Source organism: Colius striatus, chromosome 2 (genome assembly GCF_028858725.1).
Source record: "Colius striatus isolate bColStr4 chromosome 2, bColStr4.1.hap1, whole genome shotgun sequence".
Classification (NCBI taxonomy): Eukaryota; Metazoa; Chordata; class Aves; order Coliiformes; family Coliidae; genus Colius; species Colius striatus.
The window spans coordinates 110,282,009-110,302,834 of NC_084760.1; the positions used below are offsets into that span (position 1 = coordinate 110,282,009).

Genomic DNA, 20,826 nt, shown 5'->3' on the forward strand with positions numbered 1-20,826 from the left:
CATCTCATCCCTCTGCAGAGGTTCCCTGGTCCATCCTGGTCACTGAAACTTCCTCAGAAGCTGGCTGGGAGGTGAGGGACAGGTTAAGGGCAGTTGTGCAGTGTCAGCTGACAGGACAGCCAGTGGCCCTGCCCCAGGTCAAGGCCATACTGAACACATTGAATGATTGTGCCCTCACCTCACTGCCTCACGGTGGACATGACAGGGAGGGTAGCAGGGCTATTGCTGTGCTTGCTCAAAGACTCTTGGTTGGGCTGGAGGTGGAGCCAGGCACCATCACTTGTGGCCAAGCCAAGCAGCATCTCTGTGATGCCACAGCTATAGAATAGATATGCTAAGGGCTTCTGGAGCAACGTCCTTGCTCTGCCAGCTTCATGTATGTGTGTATCTCTGTGTACTGAGAGGGAACAACATGCTGTAGTGGCCTGGTTTCATAGAATCATAGAATGGTAGAGGTTGGAAAGGACTTCTAGAGATCATCCAGTCTAATCTCCTGCTAAAGCAGGTTCCCCTCCATCAGGTCACACAGGAAAGTGTCCAGGTGCGTTTGGAAACCCCCAGAGCAGGAGCCTCCACACCCTCCCTGGACAGCCTGTGCCAGGGCTCCCTCACCTCAACACCAAAGGAGTTTCTCCTTGTGTTTCACTGGAACTTTTTGTGTTCCAGCTTGTGTCCATTACCCCTTGTCCTGTCACTGGACACTGCAGAAAAAAGTGTCACCCCATCCTCCTGACACCCACCCTTGAGGTACTAATAAATGTTGATGAGGTCTCACCTCTGCCTTGTCTAGCCTCAACAGCCCCAGTTCCTGCAGCCTTTCCTCATAAGGAAGATGCTCCAGTCCCCTGATCATCTTGGTGGCCCAGCACTGGACTCTCTCCAGCACTTCCCTGTCCCTCTTGAACTGGGGAGCCCAGAACTGGACACGGGACTCCAGATGAGGCCTCACCAAGGCAGAGTAGAAGAGGAAGAGAACCTCCCTGGTGTGAGGTTGGGGTGCTCAGTTTTACGCCAACATGTCCTGGAGACTTGAGTGCCTGTTTACCATGCAGTCAAGACTGAGAGACCACAGGGAAGCACCCAAATGGAAAGGCACCAAAGCTACAACAAACTCCAGACCTAAAGGGTGCAGAAAGATGGGGGTTGGGATTGTGTATTTTTGGGAGTGATGTCATGAGAAAGTTCTGTTTGCTTGGGGATGGGACAGATGTTGGCCAAACTAATTGGAAACAGCAAGCTGAGCAAATACAGTGCCAGCTAAATACGATAGAGGGGAGCACGAGCAGAGCCCCTCCAGGAGAGGGAGAGAGGACTTGGGCAGCTGACAGAGGTGGAATCAAATCCCACAAAGAACGTCTTAAACCAAACCAACAACTTGGTAAAGGAAGACAACTGGTGGTACCCAGGGCCAGGAAGAACAGCATGGCTCCATCAGAGCAAAGGTCCAGCCAATGGGCATAAGAAACTCCAAACATGCTGTTCTCAGGAGCCTTGATGCTTTTTCACACCAGAAAGTTATCCGAGTTCCCCTCACACCTGTGCATGGTTTGAGTACCCTGGGACAATGAGTGCACAAGTCCACTCTGCAGTTTCAAGAAGCGGGCTCTGGTTTGCTCTGACTTCATCTGCTGCTCTTACAAAGCTGTGGCAGGCACCTGTGGGCAGCTAATGATCCTTAACTGTCCTAATCAGCTTCCTCTGGGACCTCCCACCCTCTTGAGCTGCATTTAAGCTCAAGCTTGAGCCTTCAGTTTTGGTTTGAGTAATCCTGTAGCTGTTCCTGTTTTGGCCTTGCTTCTAGCCTCATCTTCTATGCTTATGCTACAGCTTTATTATCTAGTCCTGATTTTGGTTCTGTCTCCTGACTGGGTGCCTCCTGGACTTGGTTCATCGCTTACTCTGTGTCTGGACTGTGTTCCCAACGCCTCTCTGCTCTGCTCAGGTACCGTGGGATTACACCTGGTAGTGAGGGCATGGGCTAGTCACCCCTCAGGGAGCAGCCCCCACTCATGCTGTTCCCTGATGTCATGTAGGAAGGGCAGGAGCATCCCTCTGCTGAGCAAAAAAAGCTTGTTTAAGAAAGGCTCTCTCCTTGTTTTGCCTCCAGCCTCTGCTAGTGCAAGAGATACAGGGTGGAAACCATCACAACCCCAGGCAGAGGGTGTTTAACAGTGCCCCTGTTGAAATAAGGGTTGTAAAGAGGAAATGGCCAGCTTGGGGTAGTGCTGGGGGCAGATAACAGCAGGGCCCATGCTTGGGCACAGGCAGCAGCTTGTCTGGAGGGATCCTTGGGGGTTAAAAGGCTAAGAGATTTCTATAGCCACGAAGCCAAGTGCTGCACCCATGGCTGTGCAAGAAGAGGGTTAGGAATGTGAAATTGATGGCTGGGGGGGGGGGGAGTGTTGCAAATCAGAACAGCCTTGAAGATGATACGGGAGTGAAGAGTGGCCCCAAAGCTGTTGTGAGCTGCTTTCAGCTGCCCCTGGGTGCTGGTTGGGTGAGGGAGTGCTGCTGGTGACTCGTGGCTTCTGGGTGATGGTGGCCTGGGGCTTGGCTTTCTGGCTGCCTTGGGGAGAGATTGGTATTCCAGGAAGCTCAGAGGCCTGCTGGTGCTCTGGTTCTACTTTTCAGCACAAGTGGCACAAGCAGCTTGGAAAGCATCTCAAAGGTGAGGTGAGGGATGGAGGGAGAGGATAGCAGCAAAAGGCAGGAGCCAGCCCAAAATAAGCCAGCTCTTGCCAGACTCTCCTGCAGCCTGGGGAGCAAAAGGCCTCCACATGGCCCTGCAAAGATCCCAGGGGAAGGAGGGAGTGTGTAGCACCTCCATGGGCAGAGAGGAAACCCCAGTCCTGCACATTGATGCTGAGCAGGCCGACTGGCCTGGCTCTGCCTGCCAGATCTATGTGCCTGAGTCACTCAGCCATGCAAAGCGTCCTCCTGACCCTTCCTCAGCCGGGTGTGAGGTGGCAAAGCCTCCCGTCTCACCTGTGCCAGGTGTAGTTTGCGCTCAGCTGGAAGGGAGGGTGGCCAGGGCATGTGATGGGAGGCATGTGAGTCCCAGCAGCCCTGCTGGGAGCTAAAAATGGCATGTGTGCTCACTGGAGGAGCATGGCTGGCCGGGAGGAGGGGGAAGCGGTGGCGGGGAGGGGGGTGTTTGGTTCTGCAGTTACTCCCTTGCTCTGTAGGGGGTTGGCCCTAGAGAGTGGGAGACAGCTGTGAAGGCTGATGGCGAGCCTGCACGTCCTCTCAGCGATGAGGCAGATACTGAAAGGGCTTGTGCAACTTGCAGCACCTCCTGCGGGGTTCCCAGGAGGCCAAGTGGGCCCGTGGCAGGGCTGGTGCTGGCAGAGGTGGGGTCTTGCCCTGGGTTGCAGTTCTTGTTTGTTTGTTTTCTCAGCCGAGGATGTGGCTCTGTGTGTCCTCACTGCTCCAAGCTCTGGGGCCATGTGGTCCCTCTTCACGCCCTTGCTGCCCCACATGCAGCCTGCCTTGCAGCCCACTTGTTCCGCCCACGTGGACTGTTCCTATCCTGCCAAGATCCTGGGTCACAGCTGAGCCGTGCCACTTGCTGCGAAGGGAACCTCAGAGCCGCAGCACGCGGGTGGACCTGGGCTCCTGTCTGTGGACACGACCTCTCCCCGGGGGCCAGGCGGGTCTGTCCCACCCAGGGGTGACCGTGCTACGGGACTCCATCCTCTCCTCCTGCAGCCTCAAAGCTGGCCGTGGGCAATCCCGTTGCACGGAGCTCCTTTTTTTATCCTGACCACTGGTTAACTCACCACTGGGCACTGTGTGTTTTGGTCGTATATGCCCACCCCTGTGCCCTGCACAGCCTCCGCCACTCTCAGCCCCTCCTCCCGTCCCTCGGCAGGCCCTGCAGGGCATGGGAGTGGCGAATGGCCCGAAGGAGCCCCCGCTGGCACGGCACGGCGGGGAGGGAGAGGGGAGCTCTGCATCCCCAGAGCGGGCTGCGAGGCAGGGGGTACGACTCGGACACGTGCTGCACGCCCTGCGCGGGACCCGAGGGCGCGGCGCCGGCTTGTAGGGGCGGCCGTGTGCGCCCAGGCTCCCGTGCCGAGCCGTGCCGTGCTGAGGCGCGGCGCCGGCTGTAGGGGCGGCCGTGTGCGCCCAGGCTCCCGTGCCGAGCCGCGCCGCGCGTACCCGCGCCAGGCCCCGCGCTCCCGCCGCCGCTGCCCCTTTAAGAGCCTCCCTGCGTGTTTCAACCTGGGAGTGACGCGAGCGCAGCCGGAGCGTATGCAAATGCGGCGCCGTCCGGCGGCCAATGGGCTGCGCCGCTCGGCGGCTGCCAGCCAATGGCGCGGCGCCTCCCGGCGGGGCGCCGGCTCGCCCCATATAAGGAGCGCCTTCTCCATAAAAGGCAACATTGTATCGCTTTATATGGGGGCGGCGCGGCGCGGCGGGGGCGGCGGCGGCGGCGGAGCGGGGCCGTGAGCGCGGAGCGGCCGCCGGGGCCGTGGCCATGGCGGGGCCGGCCTGACCCGACCCGACCCGCGCTCGTCGCCGCCGCGATGTTGCCGAGCCAGGCCGGGGCCGGGAACGGTGCCGCCGCCGCGCTGGCCCGCGGCTCGGGGTTGGGCCGGTCGCCGGTGCCGCGTGGGGCGAACGGCGGCGGGGTTGCGGCGGCCGTGGCGGCGGCGGGGCCGCCCGGGGGCCGCCTGGAGCGGGAGGCGTTGTACAGCGGCAGCGAAGGCGACTCGGAGTCGGGCGAGGAGGAGGAGCTGACCGGCGAGCGGCGCGGCGTGAAGCGGGGCCTGGCCGAGGCGGCGGCGGCGGCGGCGGCGGGGCCCGCGGCGGGAGCGGCGGCGGCCGCCTACAGCGGCGGCGGCGGGGGCGCCGGGGCCGTGAGCGGCGCCAAGCCCGGCAAGAAGACTCGCGGCCGGGTGAAGATCAAGATGGAGTTCATCGACAACAAGCTGCGGCGTTACACCACCTTCAGCAAGAGGAAAACCGGCATCATGAAGAAGGTGCGGCCCCGGGGGCTGCGGCTGGCGCGGGGCGCCCGGGGGTGGCGGCCGGCACCCACCTGTTAGTGGCCGCCGGCCCGGGGCCGGGCGTGTGCCCGGGGCCGTGCCCGGAAGCGGCAGCGGCTTCCCGGTCCCGCGGCGGGGGCGGGGAGGGGGGAACGGCCCGGCGGCGGCGGCTCCTTCCGGGGGGCTGCGCGGGAGCCTCCGGCGGCGCCGCTTGTCGCCCGAGGCCGAGGCCGAGGCAGGCTGCTCCGGGGCGGGACGCGGGCAGCCGAGAGCGGGCCGGGCGGTCCCGCGCCGGGGGATGCCGGCCGCGTCCGCGGAGGCCTGTCCCCGTGCGGCCTCCAGCCCCGGGCCGGAGCCCGCGACGCCTGTGTGAGCGGGTGCCGTGCCGGTCCCGTGGCTGGGGCCGGCGCCACGTCTGGGTCGGTCCGGGGTGCTCTTGGGGGTTCCTGGTGGCTGGAGCCGTTGTGCAAAGACAGAGTAGAAAGTTGGAGCGGGGGGGGTATGCAATTGGATGCTGCTGGCTCTTGTGCCTCCCCGGTGGTGCTCGAAACAGCCTCCGAACGACCGGGCAGCACTGCATCCCAACAGACCTGGGCTTCGTGCACCCAGGGAAGGTGGGAATGGTTGTGGGGTGCTGCTGAGCACATCCTGTCTGAGGGGGAGCTGCTGTGAGACCGCTGATGATGACGGTGGCTCTCAGGTCAGTCCTGCTGGATAGCGACCTCACTGCAGGGCTGTTTGCAGGCGTTTGTGCTCAGGTCTGTGAAGATCTCTGGATCTCTGCCCAGCTGGCATGTTGGTGAGGGGAAAGGTAGCAGAGACACGTGGGCTGAGTAGCGTCCTCTCACGTGGCACGGCAGAGGTGAGAGAGGGAGGCATCCAGATGTGGCGTCGGGAGAAGTGGATGGGATCCCCAGTATGGGGACAGCCCATTGTTCCCATGTCCTCAGGCTACTCTCTTGAGGGATCACTCTTTTTCAGGTGACCAATTGGCACGCTCATGCTTTGAGGGCAGGCTAAAGGAGATGGGAACACAGCATGGGGCACTTCAGCCTTTAGGCAACCAATCTGGAGTTGGTTTTAGAAGCCAAAGCTTCTCTGGGGTGACAAAGTGCAGGTGTGAGCAAAGGGAAGGCCATGCTGGGGACTCCTGTCCTGCCCTGCACGTGTCTCTGCTGTCTGTGACTCCCTGTTCTTCCCTTGCGTTGCTGGCAGGCCTATGAGCTCTCCACGCTGACTGGCACTCAAGTCCTGCTGCTGGTGGCCAGCGAGACGGGCCATGTGTACACGTTTGCCACGCGGAAACTGCAGCCCATGATCACCAGCGAGACGGGGAAGGCGTTGATCCAAACGTGCCTCAACTCCCCGGACTCGCCCCCGCGCTCGGACCCCACCACGGACCAGCGCATGAGTGCCACGGGCTTCGAGGAGACAGACCTCACCTACCAGGTGTCCGAGTCGGACAGCAGCGGGGAGACCAAGGTAATGCTCCTGCTCTGGGCTGGCACGTGCCTGGGCACACCGGGGTGGGGGAGTGCCCATCGTTGCCAGCCCTCCTTCAACAGCAGCTTGGGAATAGCTGAGGACGGGCTCCCCTTTGGCTGCCACTCCAGTGCATTTGTGCCGTGGCCTCTCCGGGCTGGCTCCTTCCCTTGGCCGGTGGCTGTGGTGATTTGGAGAGGGAGGGAGGTTGGGTGGCAAGTGTCCTGGCCTTTGCCTCAGGGCTCCCCACTGGCCCAGCCCACCCCCCTGGCCAGCTCTGGGCTCTGTTATCTCTCCCCGGGCGTCTCCATGCTCTTGCACTCATTGATAAAAATTTGATTCTGCCTCCATGGCCTTATAAGGCCTGGTTTCCTTCGCCAGAGTCCCTGGCAGGGCCCCTCACATTCCTTATAAGCTGCAGCTGTCTCTTGCTTTGGTGCTGTTTTGGAAGGGGGCTGGGAGGACATGTGGAATGGAAACATTTGGCTGGAGGGACCGTTTCTGCTCCCCGCCTGGTGTCCCTGCAGGCACTGGCCCTTGCCTGCCCCTATTGCTTGTCCCTTCTCACCCACAGTGCTGCAGGGGGTCTGCCCCTGGGTGCAGAGCCAGGCAGTGGCCCTTTTGTGCTGCAAGGGTCCCATCCTGGCCCTGCATCCCCATGGGCTGTTCCTCAGAGCTGTTGCAGCTGGCAGCTGAATTCCTGCTGCTTCCCTTGCAGACTTGGTGCTCAAATCTGCAGGCACTTGGAGAGGGGAGGTGGGGGAGTTAGTGGTGCAAGTCTGAGATGACATGCTGTGAGCTCTGCTGTACCCTTGCTCATGGCATGGGAACTGGGGCTTGCTGCAAAAGCATCCTTCCAGATCAACTTCAGCCTTGCTCTAGGAGCCTTCTAGCCACAGCAGCATCCTTGCCCTACAGTAGCTACTAAACGTTCAGCAGACACCTAGGGAGGGGGATTTGAGATCTCTGTAACCCCAAAGGCAGGGAGTGCAGCCCTGAGACATGCCCAATGTGTTGCCTGGAGCTGTGAGGATGTTTATCTGTGTGTTTGTATTCCCTGGCAGCCCAACAGCTCTGGTCACAGTGCTACTGGGTACCTTACAGCCACAATTCCTCTGTGTTCTCTTCCCCATGTGTGTTCAGTGCTGCACTAAGCAAAAGCTCATTGAAGTATCAGCAGTCCCAGAGAACCTTGCAGGCAGAGGAGCTGTGGTGAGCCAAGGTGTTGTTGGGTGGAGAGCTCTGTGACGGAGCCCAGAAGAGTCTCTGGGAAGGCTTCCCACTATTGAGAGCCCAGCAACAGTCCTGACTGTCCCAGTCTGGCATGACTCCCCTAGGTACCTCTGATTCCCAGTGTGAGCCGTGCCAGCCCTTTCCAGTAGGCAAAAGAGCCTGTTGTCACCATCAATTTTTCCCTTGTGCAGCCTAATGTTTGTAAGGGCTTGTCTCTTGGGCTTCTCCCGGATCAAAAGGCAAGTCCTGTGGGCGTTTCATAATGAGACAAATTACCTGTGCCCAGAGTAATTTGGAGGTGCAGAAAGCCTTGTGCATGGCAGCTCCCTGCCATGGAGCTTGTCCATATCATGTCTCTTAAGGTTTCTTTTTTCCTCTGAAAACAGTGTTAAGTAGCCCCAAAGGAAATGTGCTCTTGGGGTGCAGTCCCTCTGCAGAGGGGAGCTTCTTAATATGACTTCTCTCTGCCAGCTTTCTGATGCAACCCTGCAAGCCTCATCCCAGTACTCACAAATGAGGTACCTTGTGGCCACAGCCAGCATATGGTGTAGGGCTGGAGGAGCCCCCATGGCCCTGTCATCTTAACATTCTGGCTCAACCCACTCCTGGCCTGCTGAGGGTTTTTGTCATGGCAAGCCCTGGGGCTGGGGACAGTCCCATCCTGATCCTCCCAAGTGCTGCAGAGCTGGAAGCCTGGTTTGGTGCTCTGCCAGAGGTCAGCTAAAGAAGCCCTCTGAGGATGCAGGGAGCTTGGTGGTGAGCCTTGCTAGGTGGCTGGCATCCTTGCTGAGGGGTTTATGGAGGAGGTGGCAGGAAATTAAGGGTCTGGGCTGTCAGGTCCAGCCACATCAGATGCTCTGAGAAGGTTGGGCAGTTGCTCCCAGGCCTTCCTGGAAACTCTGATTTCCTGCACCTCTGTATGGACAAAACCTGCTTAGGCTCAGCTGCTGCAGCAGAGCAGGGAGCATTGCAGCCAGGCTGTTCCCTGCATGCAGCAGCTCTCAGGTGTTCCTGTGCGCTGCAGCCAGCACATCCTCCTGCCATCCCAACCCCAAACTCCCTGCCCCGGAGCTAAACTGAGACTGGGGCACACTGTACTTTCAAAGACAGCAACTGTATCCTCACAGTGATACTGTTGTGCACTGACCTGTCTGACCTTCTGTGGGCCCCAAAGGACACACTGCCATGGTGTAATGTCCTGGCTGGGCTTCTGTGGGAGAGTGGGGCTGGAGGGGTGCAGAGCTGGAGGGGCAGAGCATGGGAGTAGCCCTGATCTGGCCGTTTCTTTTTGGAGTGGGAGGGGAAGGTGAGACTTTTCACCCCATCTGGAATGCAGACCAGGTGTTAGAGACCAGATTGGGATATCCTGCATACCTCCAAGTGCAGTCCTTAAACGTCTGCATAGCTGGGGTGGAGTGTGTGTGTGTGTGCCCTGGAACAGCATTGTCCAAGACAGCCTCTAGAAGCTGTAGCATGGGATCGTTTGTCTCCCTGAGACCCTGCTATGGCTTAGGATGGGCATCAGATGGCTGAGGCTGTGCCTTGTGGTCTCCTCATGCTCTGTAGCATTTATCAAGCATGTACAGCAGTGTGGGTCATGCGGACATCTCTGATGATTCTCAAGGCACTGCTCTGCAGACTCCCAATTTCCAGTGAGCTGTGCTGGGGAATGGGTGTACAGTTGGATCAGGAAAGGAAGGGCCTTTAGGGCTACTGTGCTGTCTTAGAGCTCATCTGAGGCCCTGTAGGTCATCTCTGCTGCAGGTGACCCCTGACTTAGCTCCTGTTGAAGTCTGGGCTTTGCAGGGGCTCAGAGGCATCTCAGGCAGGTGTGGGGAGAAGGCAGCAGGTGTCCAATCCAAAGATCTCTCCCATTTCTCTTCCTGCATTGGGAGCTATTGCTGCAGTCCAAGAGAAACACAGCAAAGATGGGAGGAATCTGAGTCTCCCCCATGGCAGAGCAGGGAGGGCAGGGGTGGGGTGTGGGTGGCTCAAGCCTGCTGGCACAGCATCCTCACCAAGCATCTTTGCTGTTCCAGTCCTACTGAGGTTTGCCCTTGTGCTTTGAGACAATCCTGGGCATCCCCCTGAGCACGGTGCTGGGAAACTCTTGGCATGCTTTTTCCAGCCCTGAGAATGTGGGGTGTGGAAGGGGATGCAAAGTCCTGCTTGAGGACTATACCTGAGGGGTTGTATAACTTCAGGGCTGTGCCTGGGGATGAGAGAGCTTGGCTTTTCCAGCTGGAGACGGGACACGCTCTTTTCTGCTACGGCTCCTGTGGGCTGGGGGCAACTCTGCCCTGTCACCCATGTGGGGAGGGCACCCACAGCTTCCATGTCCCATGTGGGATGGCAGGAGTTTGTGGTTGAGCTAATGGAAAGTGCCTCTGCTGGGCTCTGCTCTGTTATCACGTGCCTCTTCTAATTTGGACTTTCGGGACTTGTGTGCCAAGGCAAAGGGGCGTTGCTCTGCTCCCTCCCCAGGCCCTGGGGCACGGCTCAGTGCCCAGGATTGGCTCCCCCTGTCCAAAATGGGCTGCCTTCCCTTTTTTAGCTGTTGGTTGAGCTGTGAATTCCTCGTTCCTGGCAGCCTGACAAGCTGGGAACAAGGCTTAGCACGTGGGAGAGCTGGGCCCACCAGCCCGCGGCGGGAGGGCTGCGAGTGTGGCAGCCTTAACTCTTCCCAGGCATGCCAGCAAGCATGGCAGGGCACGGGCACAGCACGGGCTCCTGGGGAGCAGTGCATTTGCAGACTGCTCTTGGCCAGCCCAGCAGGGCAGGAGAGGAGCCAGGGAGACCCTGGGTATCCAAAAAAGGGAGCTGGGGGAAGGAGAGGTGTTGGGCGACGTGTGACTGCGGGGATCACGCTGGACTGAGCTGGTTCCTGTGGATCCAAACCACATCCAGCCACATGCTTTGTGTTGTTGAGGTGTTCTATGCCCTGTAACCTGGCATACACACTCCTCCACTGTTCCCATGCCCAGGAGGCCAGCCTCTGAGGCTAGCATTGGCCCAGAACAGGATGGTTTTCCTCCTGGTGCTCAGCTTGGCTGGCGATGCTGCCCTCAGCCTGGCGCAGAGCTCCCGCTCTCCATGCAGGACTGTGCCTGGTGCAGGCTGTAGCCAACACACAGGGGCCCTTGGAAGCCTTTGCCTCAGGACCAGCTCCTCCTCCTGGACTGGCAAAGAGATGCTTCCCCTGGCCAGGTTCTCCTGTTTGCTGCAGATTTGTGGAGGCACCTCCTCAGGCTTGCCAAGGCAGCTGCCAGGGCTGGGTTTCAGCCTCCCTGGTGCCCAGGTTTGGCTCTGCTCACCTCTCCCTTGCTACGTTTAGCATACAGCTGTCTTTAAGAGCCAGTCTTTCACTTGCTCTTGGCCTTGTGCTTCCTGCCATAAGGGAAGTGGTACGTGTTCCTGACAGGAGGCAATGTGTTTTGCCCTTATGTCTCTCCCTGCAAGGGCTGCTTTTGCCTGTTGTGTGCCAAAAAGAGGTTGTTGTCTTCTCAGAGGCTATGGAGACTCCTGGGGAGGGGAAGGGTTGCTTCATCCCATGGTGTCTTGCAGGGAGGTCTCTTGGGACCTGGATGGCCCTGGGCTCGTATCCAGGGTTTATGCTGAGCTCTCTCCAGCTCTCCTCGTGCTGCATTGTTGGGCACAGCCTCCTCATGTTTGTGCAAGCAGCTCCTCTCTGCTACCCTGGCTCTGCTCCACGTGCTGGCAGTGGGCTGGGGGGAAACCAGTTTAGCATGGAGATGCGACCTACAGAGCCTAGTTTGGTCTTGTGGGCAGATGTTGACCGGATCCAAGGGCTGGTCTGAGTTGTCACAAATCTCTCCTTCCCCAGGACGCCCTGAAACCAGCGTTCACTGTCACCAACCTGCCAGGGACGACGTCCACCATCCAGACAGCCCCCACCACCTCCACCTCCATGCAGGTCAGCAGCGGCCCGTCGTTCCCCATCACCAACTACCTGGCGCCAGTGTCTGCCAGCATCAGCCCCAATGCCGTCACCAGTGCCAACGGGACAGTGCTGAAGACCCCTGGAGCCAGTGCTGTGACATCTGGGGGCCTCATGCCCATACCCACGGGCTTCACCCTCATGTCAGGTCAGTGCCTTCCGGGGCTGTGTTCCCACCGTCTCTGCGCCCGGAGCGCGTCGCCGCCTTTCTCCAGAGGAGATGAGATGTAGTGGCAGGAGGAAGCGGAGTGGTTGCTGCTGTAGGGTCAGTCTGGTTGGGATTCTTTGCTGGAGCCCAGCCAGGCAAGTGGCTGGAGAAAAGGGTCACGTAGTGCCTGTTTGCTTAGGGTGCTGCCAGCTGGCCCTGCTGCTGGGAGCTGAGCCGGGACCCCGGGACAGCACCGAGAAGCCTTGGAGGGAGTGAAAAGAGCTGGTGGTGACAAAGCCTTTCTTTCTCCCTCCTTTCGGCAGGTGCTTCCCTTTCTCCGGGGACCCCTCCCATTCCTCTGGCTCAGTTGCAGCCTCACTCCCTGGCTCTTGCCAGCCAGCAGGCCCAGGTGGTGGCGGGTACGGCTGGACCGCTGCAGCAGGCACAGCAGACAGTCTTCCGCTTCCCTGCCAGAGCTGGAGGGCAGATCGTGTCGCTGACAGGTCAGCACTCGCTTCTCCTCCTCTTGCTTCAGGTCAGGGGGGATGGAGGTGTCTGTGGGGAGCCTGGCTGCTGGCCAGAGAGCCCACTCCTAACTGAGGTGGGAGCACAGAGGAGGAAGAGATGGGAAGACAGGGCAGAGGAATAGGAACACTGTTCCTGGCATAGGCAGGAACAGTGTGCTGGGGGAGACAGGCCAAGGGAAGCAAGGGGCTGTGAGTTTCCTGCCCCAGGGTTTGTCCTGTGGCTAGCAAATGCAGAGGAGACAGGACCCTGGTGCAGCTGTGCTGGTTTTGCTCTGTGGCTAGCAAATGCAGAGGAGGCATGTCCCTGGTGCTGAGGCTGAACTGTGCTGCTAGGAAGGCTGGTCTCCACCACAGGGGCTCAGGTGCCCAGTGGATACTTTTGGAGTGCTGACATGTGCCTCTGAGCAGCTTTTGTGTTTGGATATGCAGTCAGTCACTGAACCATGGTTGCAGAGGAGGGAGCAGTGTTGCTCTGCAGCCTTGTATGTGTTGTCCTTTGTAGAGATTTCTTGTTGCTCAGGGCTTTCCAGGTTGCTTGTCACAGCTCTCCAGATGCTGTGTTGGGGCTGGATATGCTGCTGGCTGGAGCTGCAGAGAAGAGCTTCTTCTCTGGGCCCTTCTTTGTAGGGGCAGCCATCATCTGAGGAGCAGCACTGAGAGTGGGACAGCATTTCTTGTGTCCCGCCTGTTGGTGCCCAAGTCGATGAGTCTGGAGCCCTTACGGCTCCCATGGGTCTTGGCAGACAGTGTGACTCCATGCAAGGGAGCTGGCTTTCCCTTGGGATCCAGAGGAGCTAAGAGAATAAAGACTGTGTCTATGTGCTGTGTGCTGAGATGCTCAGGCTGAGCGAGGTGGCGAGGTGATTGTTACTCTCTGGCATCTCTTACTCTTCCCTCTTGAGACAGAACCCCAAGCCTGAGGGGAGCTTTCTGTGCCCAGCTCCATCTGTGGAACTGGAGAGCTTTGCAGAGAGTGGGCTGGGCTGGGGGTTGTGTGGCCATGCCCCTGCAGCTTTGAGATGTGAACCAGGTGGCCCAGTGACCCCTAATCCCTGTGTTGGGACACTGTGATGTCCGTGAGATCATGAGCTGTGTGAGATAGCTGTTCCCCAAGTGCCCTGTGGAGGATGGAGAGGGGCTTCAGAGTGTGAAGGCAGCAGGGCCCAGCTGGCCTGGACATTTGGGCTTTCACAGTTCTGCTCCCTGCTGTGAGATGACCCTTGCAGGGCTGTCTGAGCGCAGGCAGTCCTTGATCCTCTCCTCCCAGCATCATCTGTGCAGTGTCTTGGTGGAGCCAGCATCGGTGAGGAGGGCCTCAAATGTTCCTGAACCATGCCTAGGAGATGGACAAAAGCTGCTGTGTCCTTTCCTTTTCTCTAGCCACTCCTTGGCCCTTGGGGGCCAGGAAAAGCAGGTTTTAGCCTGCTCTTTGAGGCAGGACCTGCTCTCTGACATGTGCTGTGCCTTCTCCAGCACAGTGGAGAGCCACTCTGCTGAGGTGCTGCATAGGGCAGAGAAGGTCTGAGGGGCTTTCCCATGGCCCAGAGTGCCCGTGACCCTGCTGAGGCACAGGCTAATGGGTTCCTCTCTCTCTCCAGGTGGTACCATGGCTCAGCAGGTCCCAGTCCAGGCGATCCAGGTGCACCAGGCACCGCAGCAAACGTCTCCTTCTAGTGACAGCAGCACTGACCTTACACAGACCTCTTCCAGTGGAACAGGTAATTGGGACCTGAGGGTAACCACGTTCTGTCTTCCATCCTAACCACTGCTGATAACAACTCACCACCCGTAGAGCTCGTGTCTGCTCTCTGCCCAGCATCCTTTTTCAGACTAACCCTGTCCCAGCTTTTCTGACAGTTTCCCAAGGTGTATTTGTCCCTCTTGCCAGCACCTGTGCTATGCTATATCCAGGTAGATGCTGTGCATAGTGTATCTTACAAGCAGCATGGAGCTGGGAACAGGATGCCCGCTTCTCTGATGGTTTCATAGAGTTATAGAATGATAGGGTTGGAATGAACCTTTAGAGATCATCTAGTCCAACCCCCTGCAGAAGCAGGGTCACCTAGATCAGGTCACATAAGAACATGTCCAGGCGGGTCTTGAAGACCTCCAAGGAAGGAGACTCCACAACCCTTAAGGCATTGGCTCACATCTGCTTGAGATTTTTGCGGATCTATGTGGAGGACACCACTGTTGTCAGCAAAATCTGAGTGCAGGTGCCTGGATGCACACTGAACCCAGCTCAACAGCTTTACTAAAGCTTCATCAGGAAACTTTGCAGTCCTGCATCTGGGAAAGAACAGCCCCATGCACGAGTACAGACTGGGGGTAGACCTGCTGGAGAACAGCTCTGCAGAGAGAGACGTGGGAGTGCTGGTTGATAACAAACTAACCATGAGCCAGCAATGTGCCCTGGTGGCCAAGAAGGTCAATGGCATGCTGGAGTGTGTTTATAAGACTGTGTCCAGCAGGTTGAGGGAGGTTCTTCTCCCCATCTACTCTGTCCCTCTTGAGCTGAGGAGCCCAGAAATGGACACAGGACTCCAGATGAGGCCTCACCAGGGCAGAGAACTTCTGGAGAGAGTCCAGCGCAGGGCCACCAAGATGATCAGGGGACAGGAGCATCTTCCTGATGAGGAAAGGCTGTGGGAACTGTGGCTGTTGAGCCTGTAGAAAAGGAGACTGAAGGGGAACCTCATCAACACTTACAAATACCTAAAGCCTGAGTGTCAGGAGGATGTGGTGCTACTTTTTCTGTTGTCTCCAGTGACAGGACAAGGGGTGATGGACATAAGCTGGAACACAGAAAGTTCCACTTAAACACAAGGAGAAACTTTCTGATGTTGAGGTGAGGGAGCCCTGGCACAGGCTGCCCAGGGACGGTGTGGAGGCTCCTGCTCTGGAGGTTTCCAAACCCACATGGACACGTTCCTATGTGACCTGATGGAGGGGAACCTGCTTTAGCAGGGACTTGGGCTGGATGGTCTCTAGAAGTCCCTTCCAACCGCTGTCATTCTGTGATTCTATGAAACTTTTACCTTGAATTCAATTCAGCTCTGGGGCATTTGGCTACCTTACTTTTCTGCCCTCTGTTGCTCCTGACAGGATTGGTTTGAGCTCTGAGAGTTCCCCTGGGCTTTCACCCCTCCTGAGCTCTTGGGGCTCTCCATGCCTGCTCCATCAGGGCAGCGTGCTGGGGGTGGCCAGGGGGAGGGATGCTGAGCCAGCCTGAGGCTGCAGCCGCCTCCTTTCACCTGCCTCACGTGTCATCTTGTCCTGGTGCCAGTGACCCTCCCAGCGACCATCATGACGTCGTCTGTGCCAACCACGGTGGGTGGGCACATGATGTACCCCAGCCCGCACGCCGTGATGTACGCGCCCACCCCCGGCCTGGCCGACGGCGGCCTCGCCGTCCTCAACGCCTTCTCCCAGGCGCCCTCAGCCATGCAGGTGTCCCACGGCCAGGTCCAGGATCAGGGTAAGACAACTCTCTGGGGTGCCGCTCTCACAGCCCTCGGGTTTTTTTTGTTGCCATTCTCCCTTCTTTTTGTGCTGTGTATTAATTTCAAAGGGTTTTCTTCTAAGCAACCCTGGTGGCTGTACAAAGGCCTGGCAAGGGTGATGCTTGATATGTGTGTTTCTCTCTTGTGCAACGGATTGCTTCCAGGGTGAGGGTTGATGGGGATGGGTGGCATATGGGGCAGGCTATGGAGGGAGCGAGCTAGCAGACTGTGGAGAGGATGTGTGGTTGACTGAGGGGGCAAAGGAGCATAAAGCCGTGCAAGCAATACTTGGACTGAGGGCTTGTGCCTGCGTCCCTCAGCATTTGGGAAGCCAGCACTTGTGGCTTTCTCCTGGGATTTCCTCCCTGCATGCAAACGGGCACCTTCATCCCTTTGAAGCTCCTTGGAGCTCAGAGGAAGGACCCATGGGGAGCACCGTGTAAGAGATGGTGTCATTTGTTCTATCTCTCTCTCTGTGGCAGGTGGCGTGCCCCAGGTGTTCCTGACAGCCCCATCAGGCACCGTTCAGATCCCAGTCTCAGCTGTCCAGCTTCACCAGGTAGGCACAGAGTGGTACTTGCAGGTGTTCACGGGGTGCTCCTATGCCTGCACATCCTCAGTGGGTCTGGGCAGACCCAAGCCTTTGGGTAGGGACAGTCCTCAGGTCTGGGAAAGCTGTCAGTGCCACCCTGCCTTGGGTGAGGAAGTTTTGCCCTTCTCAGACAGGTGCCCAGAAGGGAGTGTGCCCCTCTGGCTGCTGGCACGCAGGGTCTCAGGGCGTGCTGTCCCCCAGTGCTTCCTCCTCCCTTTTCTCTCTAGATGGCTGTCATCGGGCAGCAGAGCAGCAGTGGCAGCAGCCTGACGGAGCTGCAGGTGGTCAACTTGGACACCTCACATGGCGCCAAGAGTGACTGAGAGGCCTCTGCTGCCGGCCCTGTGCCGTCCCTGGTTCCTCACGCCAGCGCCGGGGCTGGTGGCGATTCCTTCTCCTACAGACTGCACCAGTTATTTATTGTTGCCTTTTCACGTTTCCTTCATCCACACACACGCGCACACACACACACATGCACCCACCCACCCACACAGGCATGGCGTGGGGCTGTAGGACCCCCTTGAGCTGGAGCCGTGCAGGGCCTCGAGGGCGTTTGGATGCCGCCATAGCTGCGCTTTGTCTCGTGCCAGCCAAAGAAACTTGTCTCTCGAGAGGAGGATCGCTCCGTGCTGTCCAGAACCGCAGCGGGCCCTTCCCAGCTGGAGGCTCCGACCCCTCCTGGGCACCCGGGGCCGCCTCACCCGCCAGCGTCCCCTCGGCGTGGGGCTCGACTCGGGCCCGGAGAGCCGTCCCGCGGGTGCAGAGCGGGCCCAGGCCGCGCCGCTGGCCTCAGCAATGTGCCTTTGTGGGGCCGCCAGGCCCTGGCCGCAGCGGCTCTCGCTGGGCTCCGGCCGGGGGAGAGTGGCCGGCTTGCACGTGCATCTGCGGCGGGGCCTGCGCGCCCTCCCTCCCTCTCTCCCTCCCAGGGCTCGGCCCCAGCCTCCTCGTATGCACTACAGTGAAGCCCTCTGCCCTCAGTGCCTCCTCGCAGGGCTGGCTCTGCCCCGGGGGATGCACGGCCCCTCGCACAGCACAGGGGGCCGGCAGCTGGATGTCCCGGGCAGCTCTCTGTGGCCGGCCCGGCCCCACGCCCTCCTCTCGGCACTCACGCTGCTTGAGGATTCTGGACACCCAGGGGAACGTGGCCGGGTCTTTCCCACATACCCCCGCAGCTCCAGCCAGCGCTTTCTGAGTTTCTGTGTCGGATGCAAGGTGTAGAAACAAGTCTCAAAGGGAAGAGCCCCCGTGGCACGGAGCTGCTGGGCGCGTGGCAGGGCTCTTCCTCTGAGCGCCGGGTGACCCAAGGGCCATCCCGGGCCGAGCGGCAGTGGCTGTGGTGCTGGTGCAGGCTCAGCAGAGGCAGGGGGAGAAGGGCTGGAGCGTGCTTGGTCCTGCATGGGAGTTGCTGTGAATGGCTCTGCTACCTAGCCCTGTCCCTGGAGGGAGAGTGAGCAAGTGAGAGAAGCTGCTGAATCCTTAGGGGGAAGAAGCAGCTACTGTAACTTTTTTGTTTTCTTTAAGTTAAAGACAAAAAGAAGCCTTGGAGAAAAAAAAAAAAGACAAAAAAAGACAAAAAAACAAAAAAGAAAATGACTTTATTTTTCTAAGTGTTAAACTCAGTATTTATGTAATTCTTTAAGGAATAAAAGTTTGGCTCCTGTACAGTTTTCATGGGGTTTGTACCAGGGGGATGGGAGAGGGGGGTGGGTGGGCACGGAGGCAGGAAAGGGGCCTTGCTTTTGAGTTTGTATTGTAACCTTGGACATGTTCCCTCAGCATTAGCGTTTAAGCTGCGCTCTGCACCCGCCAGCACGTGCCGGGGACCGGGCTGAAGTGAGCGGGACGCTTGTTTCCCACTTACCTGTCCCGAGTGAGGACTCTGTACCCATCCGTTTGGGCTTAGCGGGCAGAAGGGCAAGTGAAGGCAGTGTGTGCTCTCCAGAAGTGGGGAACCCATCCCTCGGGAGCCAAGGGGCTTGCAGCAGCGTGCCCAGGAGCCAGAGGTGGGCTGGAGTTTTCTCTGTTCGCCTCTGGGCCTGGGAGCTGCGGCTGTTCTGTGGCTGCTCTTGGTTACCTGTGACTGCCTAAGGGCTATGGGCACCTCCACTCCTCTCAGACTGGCAAGTGGCCAGCAGTGGCTAATCTCTGCTCTTGCTGTGCAGGTAGCCTCTCCTGAACTCCCAGCTGATGATCTGGGCTGTAATTCCCCCGTGTACAGCTGTTCCTTTAAGTGCAGAGATGTGGACAAGTCCCCTCCAAAGCCCTCGCTGCCAAGAGCTCTCAGAAGGGTATTTCAATCTTTTATGCAGCCTGGGAAGGGCTCATGAGGAGTGGGGTGGCCCATCTGGTGAGAGTGACGCTGTGTGGGCCTCCCCTCAGTGTCCGTGCTGCTCAGCAATGCCTCCGAAACAAGGCTGAGTACTGAGGAGCTCTGCCGGGGAGAAGGATGGGGCTGGGGTTTGCATCACCCTTTGCCCCAGCACCTCACCGTGCCCTAGCTTTGCTCCCCTTTGCTTGTGCCAGCGTGGTGGAGCAGAGCTGGTGTGGGCTGGGATGGCAGGAGTGGCCCTGCTGCTACAGGGTGCCCGACTGCGTTCCCTCCCTGGCTTCCCAAAGGCAACTGCTGGTTAAACGCTAATGGTGTATTTTATTTAAGTGCAGACTTGTAAGAACACTTGTGTATCAGGGATGAAATGGCATTTACGTGTGGTGACATTTTTAGTTCATTTTACTGGTTTGAAGGGGGGGGTGTGTGTGAGGGGAGTGTGTGTGTGTGTGTGTGTGTGTACACATAAGTGTGTGTGGGATGATTATGGTTTTCTTTTTCCCTCCAGTTTCCAGGGTTGTGTTTCTGGAAGGATGTGGAAGTAATCACAGTACTATGTACAGAGCTTTCTTTTGTATTAAAAACAAACAAACAAAAAATTTACTCTTTCAATAAATGTTATCATTTTGTGCACAGATTTGGGATCTTGGCCGTGCTTTGCGGGAAGGGAGGGACTTACACCTTCGGGCCGTGTACTGCAGAGGGTGGGGGGTTTGTCTGCTTGTCCTGGGACAGAGGTCTTTGCAAAAGGCTCCATCCCCACTGCCTCCTGCACAGGTGAGACCTGACCAGCTGGGCTTTGGGAGTCACAGAGGCAAGGGTGGGTCAGAGGGGGCCTGTGGTAGAAGGCAAGGCCAAGGGCTGTGCTTTCCGAAAGCTTGGGAAGGGGCCTGGTGAGCGGGGCATGGTGCTGAGCCAAGAGAAATCTAAAAGAAAAGCCAGGAAGGGGGAGGAATGGGAACTCTTAATTAATGGGTGTTAACCGGGAGGAGCAGGAGGACCTCAAGCAACAGTTACGACAGGGAGGACAAACGGCCTGTATTGCTTATGGAGCAGTTAGTAATTAAGGCCTAGGAAGAGGAATCGTCGTGACAACAAAGAAAAGGTGATCCCTAAGCCTGGCTCCAGGTGGTTTGTGTATTTATATAAATTAACACAAAGCAAAGGAGGACAGAGATCTTTCCAGGGTAGAGAAAAGCTTTGTATGAAGATGCTGCTGTCAGGGTAGTGTTTACCTGATATGGGACTCGACAGATGAGTGATGCTCTGGCCAAGGCCCTGTCTTCATGGGAGATGTCATGCAGCTGGCATCTCAGAGCATCCAGACACGGTGGTTGGTGTGTGCAGTACCATCCCCAGGCCTGTGGACAAGGAGAATGACCAAACTGGGCTTTAAAAGAAACCAGTTGAAAGGCTGCAAGCAGCACAGCTTCCTCTGACATTGGCAGGTGTCTGATCCACATCTCAAATGAGGTTGTTTCCACTCCCCTCTTCCAAATCCATTACTTTAGGATACCTGACATCTTTAAGGACGGAGCTTAACTGTTGTCTTTATGAGGCTCAACACCAACAACACCCTGCAGGAAACTGCTATCAGAAGCTATGGCAATATTCAGTGCCCAAGCCGCAGAGGCAGCAGGTCAAAGGCGCATGGATGCTCAGTAAAGGAGGGGAAGAGACCAGAGGGAAAGCGCTCGTTACAGTCATCACTGCTAATGCTTCACAGTATGCCAGCTAAAAATGCAACTATGAGCCATTACGTCAGGCCCTGGAGCAGACACCAGTGTGATGTGAGGGAAGCGTAGCACTACTAAAAGCCTGTGCAGTGGAGGGACTGCACTGCTCCTCACAGTGTAATCTGGAGAAAGTGACAAGAGAAGATTGTACAGAAAGCATTTAGGAGCAAAACACAGCTGGAATGACTCTTTCCCCATTGGGAGGGGAGATACTCCCCTTTTACAGGTTTCAGCACAGCCAGCCCCACGCTCAGCATGCCAGCACAGATTTGGCTCGTGGCTCAGCACCACAAAACCCGTATCAGCCCAGATAACACCACGCTGCTTGTG

General features: G+C 58.0%; 1 protein-coding gene across 3 annotated transcripts; it reads left to right on the forward strand.

Annotated features, from left to right (window-relative positions):
- The first annotated feature begins 4,440 nt into the window (after positions 1–4,440).
- SRF (serum response factor) lies at positions 4,441–19,397 on the forward strand. Of its 3 annotated transcripts, XM_061989085.1 has the most exons (8): positions 4,441–4,985; positions 6,207–6,473; positions 11,551–11,812; positions 12,136–12,315; positions 13,938–14,057; positions 15,626–15,817; positions 16,325–16,401; positions 16,662–19,397. In XM_061989085.1, exons 1-8 carry the CDS (start codon positions 4,530–4,532, stop codon positions 16,755–16,757), a joined length of 1,650 nt encoding a protein of 549 aa, XP_061845069.1. In that variant the 5' UTR covers positions 4,441–4,529; the 3' UTR covers positions 16,758–19,397. The 3 variants fall into 3 exon arrangements, with proteins under 3 accessions (XP_061845069.1, XP_061845070.1, XP_061845071.1); XM_061989086.1 differs by lacking the exon at positions 12,136–12,315; XM_061989087.1 differs by lacking the exons at positions 15,626–15,817; positions 16,325–16,401; positions 16,662–19,397 and adding an exon at positions 15,445–15,619.
- The last annotated feature ends 1,429 nt before the right edge of the window (positions 19,398–20,826 follow it).

Coding starts and splice junctions, on each gene's coding strand:
- SRF (XM_061989085.1), top strand. CDS start 4,530: ATGTTGCCGAGCCAGGCCGGGGCCGGGAACGGTGCCGCCGCCGCGCTG. Junction 4,986..6,206: donor AAACCGGCATCATGAAGAAG/GTGCGGCCCCGG, acceptor CGTTGCTGGCAG/GCCTATGAGCTCTCCACGCT. Junction 16,402..16,661: donor CAGCTGTCCAGCTTCACCAG/GTAGGCACAGAG, acceptor TTTTCTCTCTAG/ATGGCTGTCATCGGGCAGCA.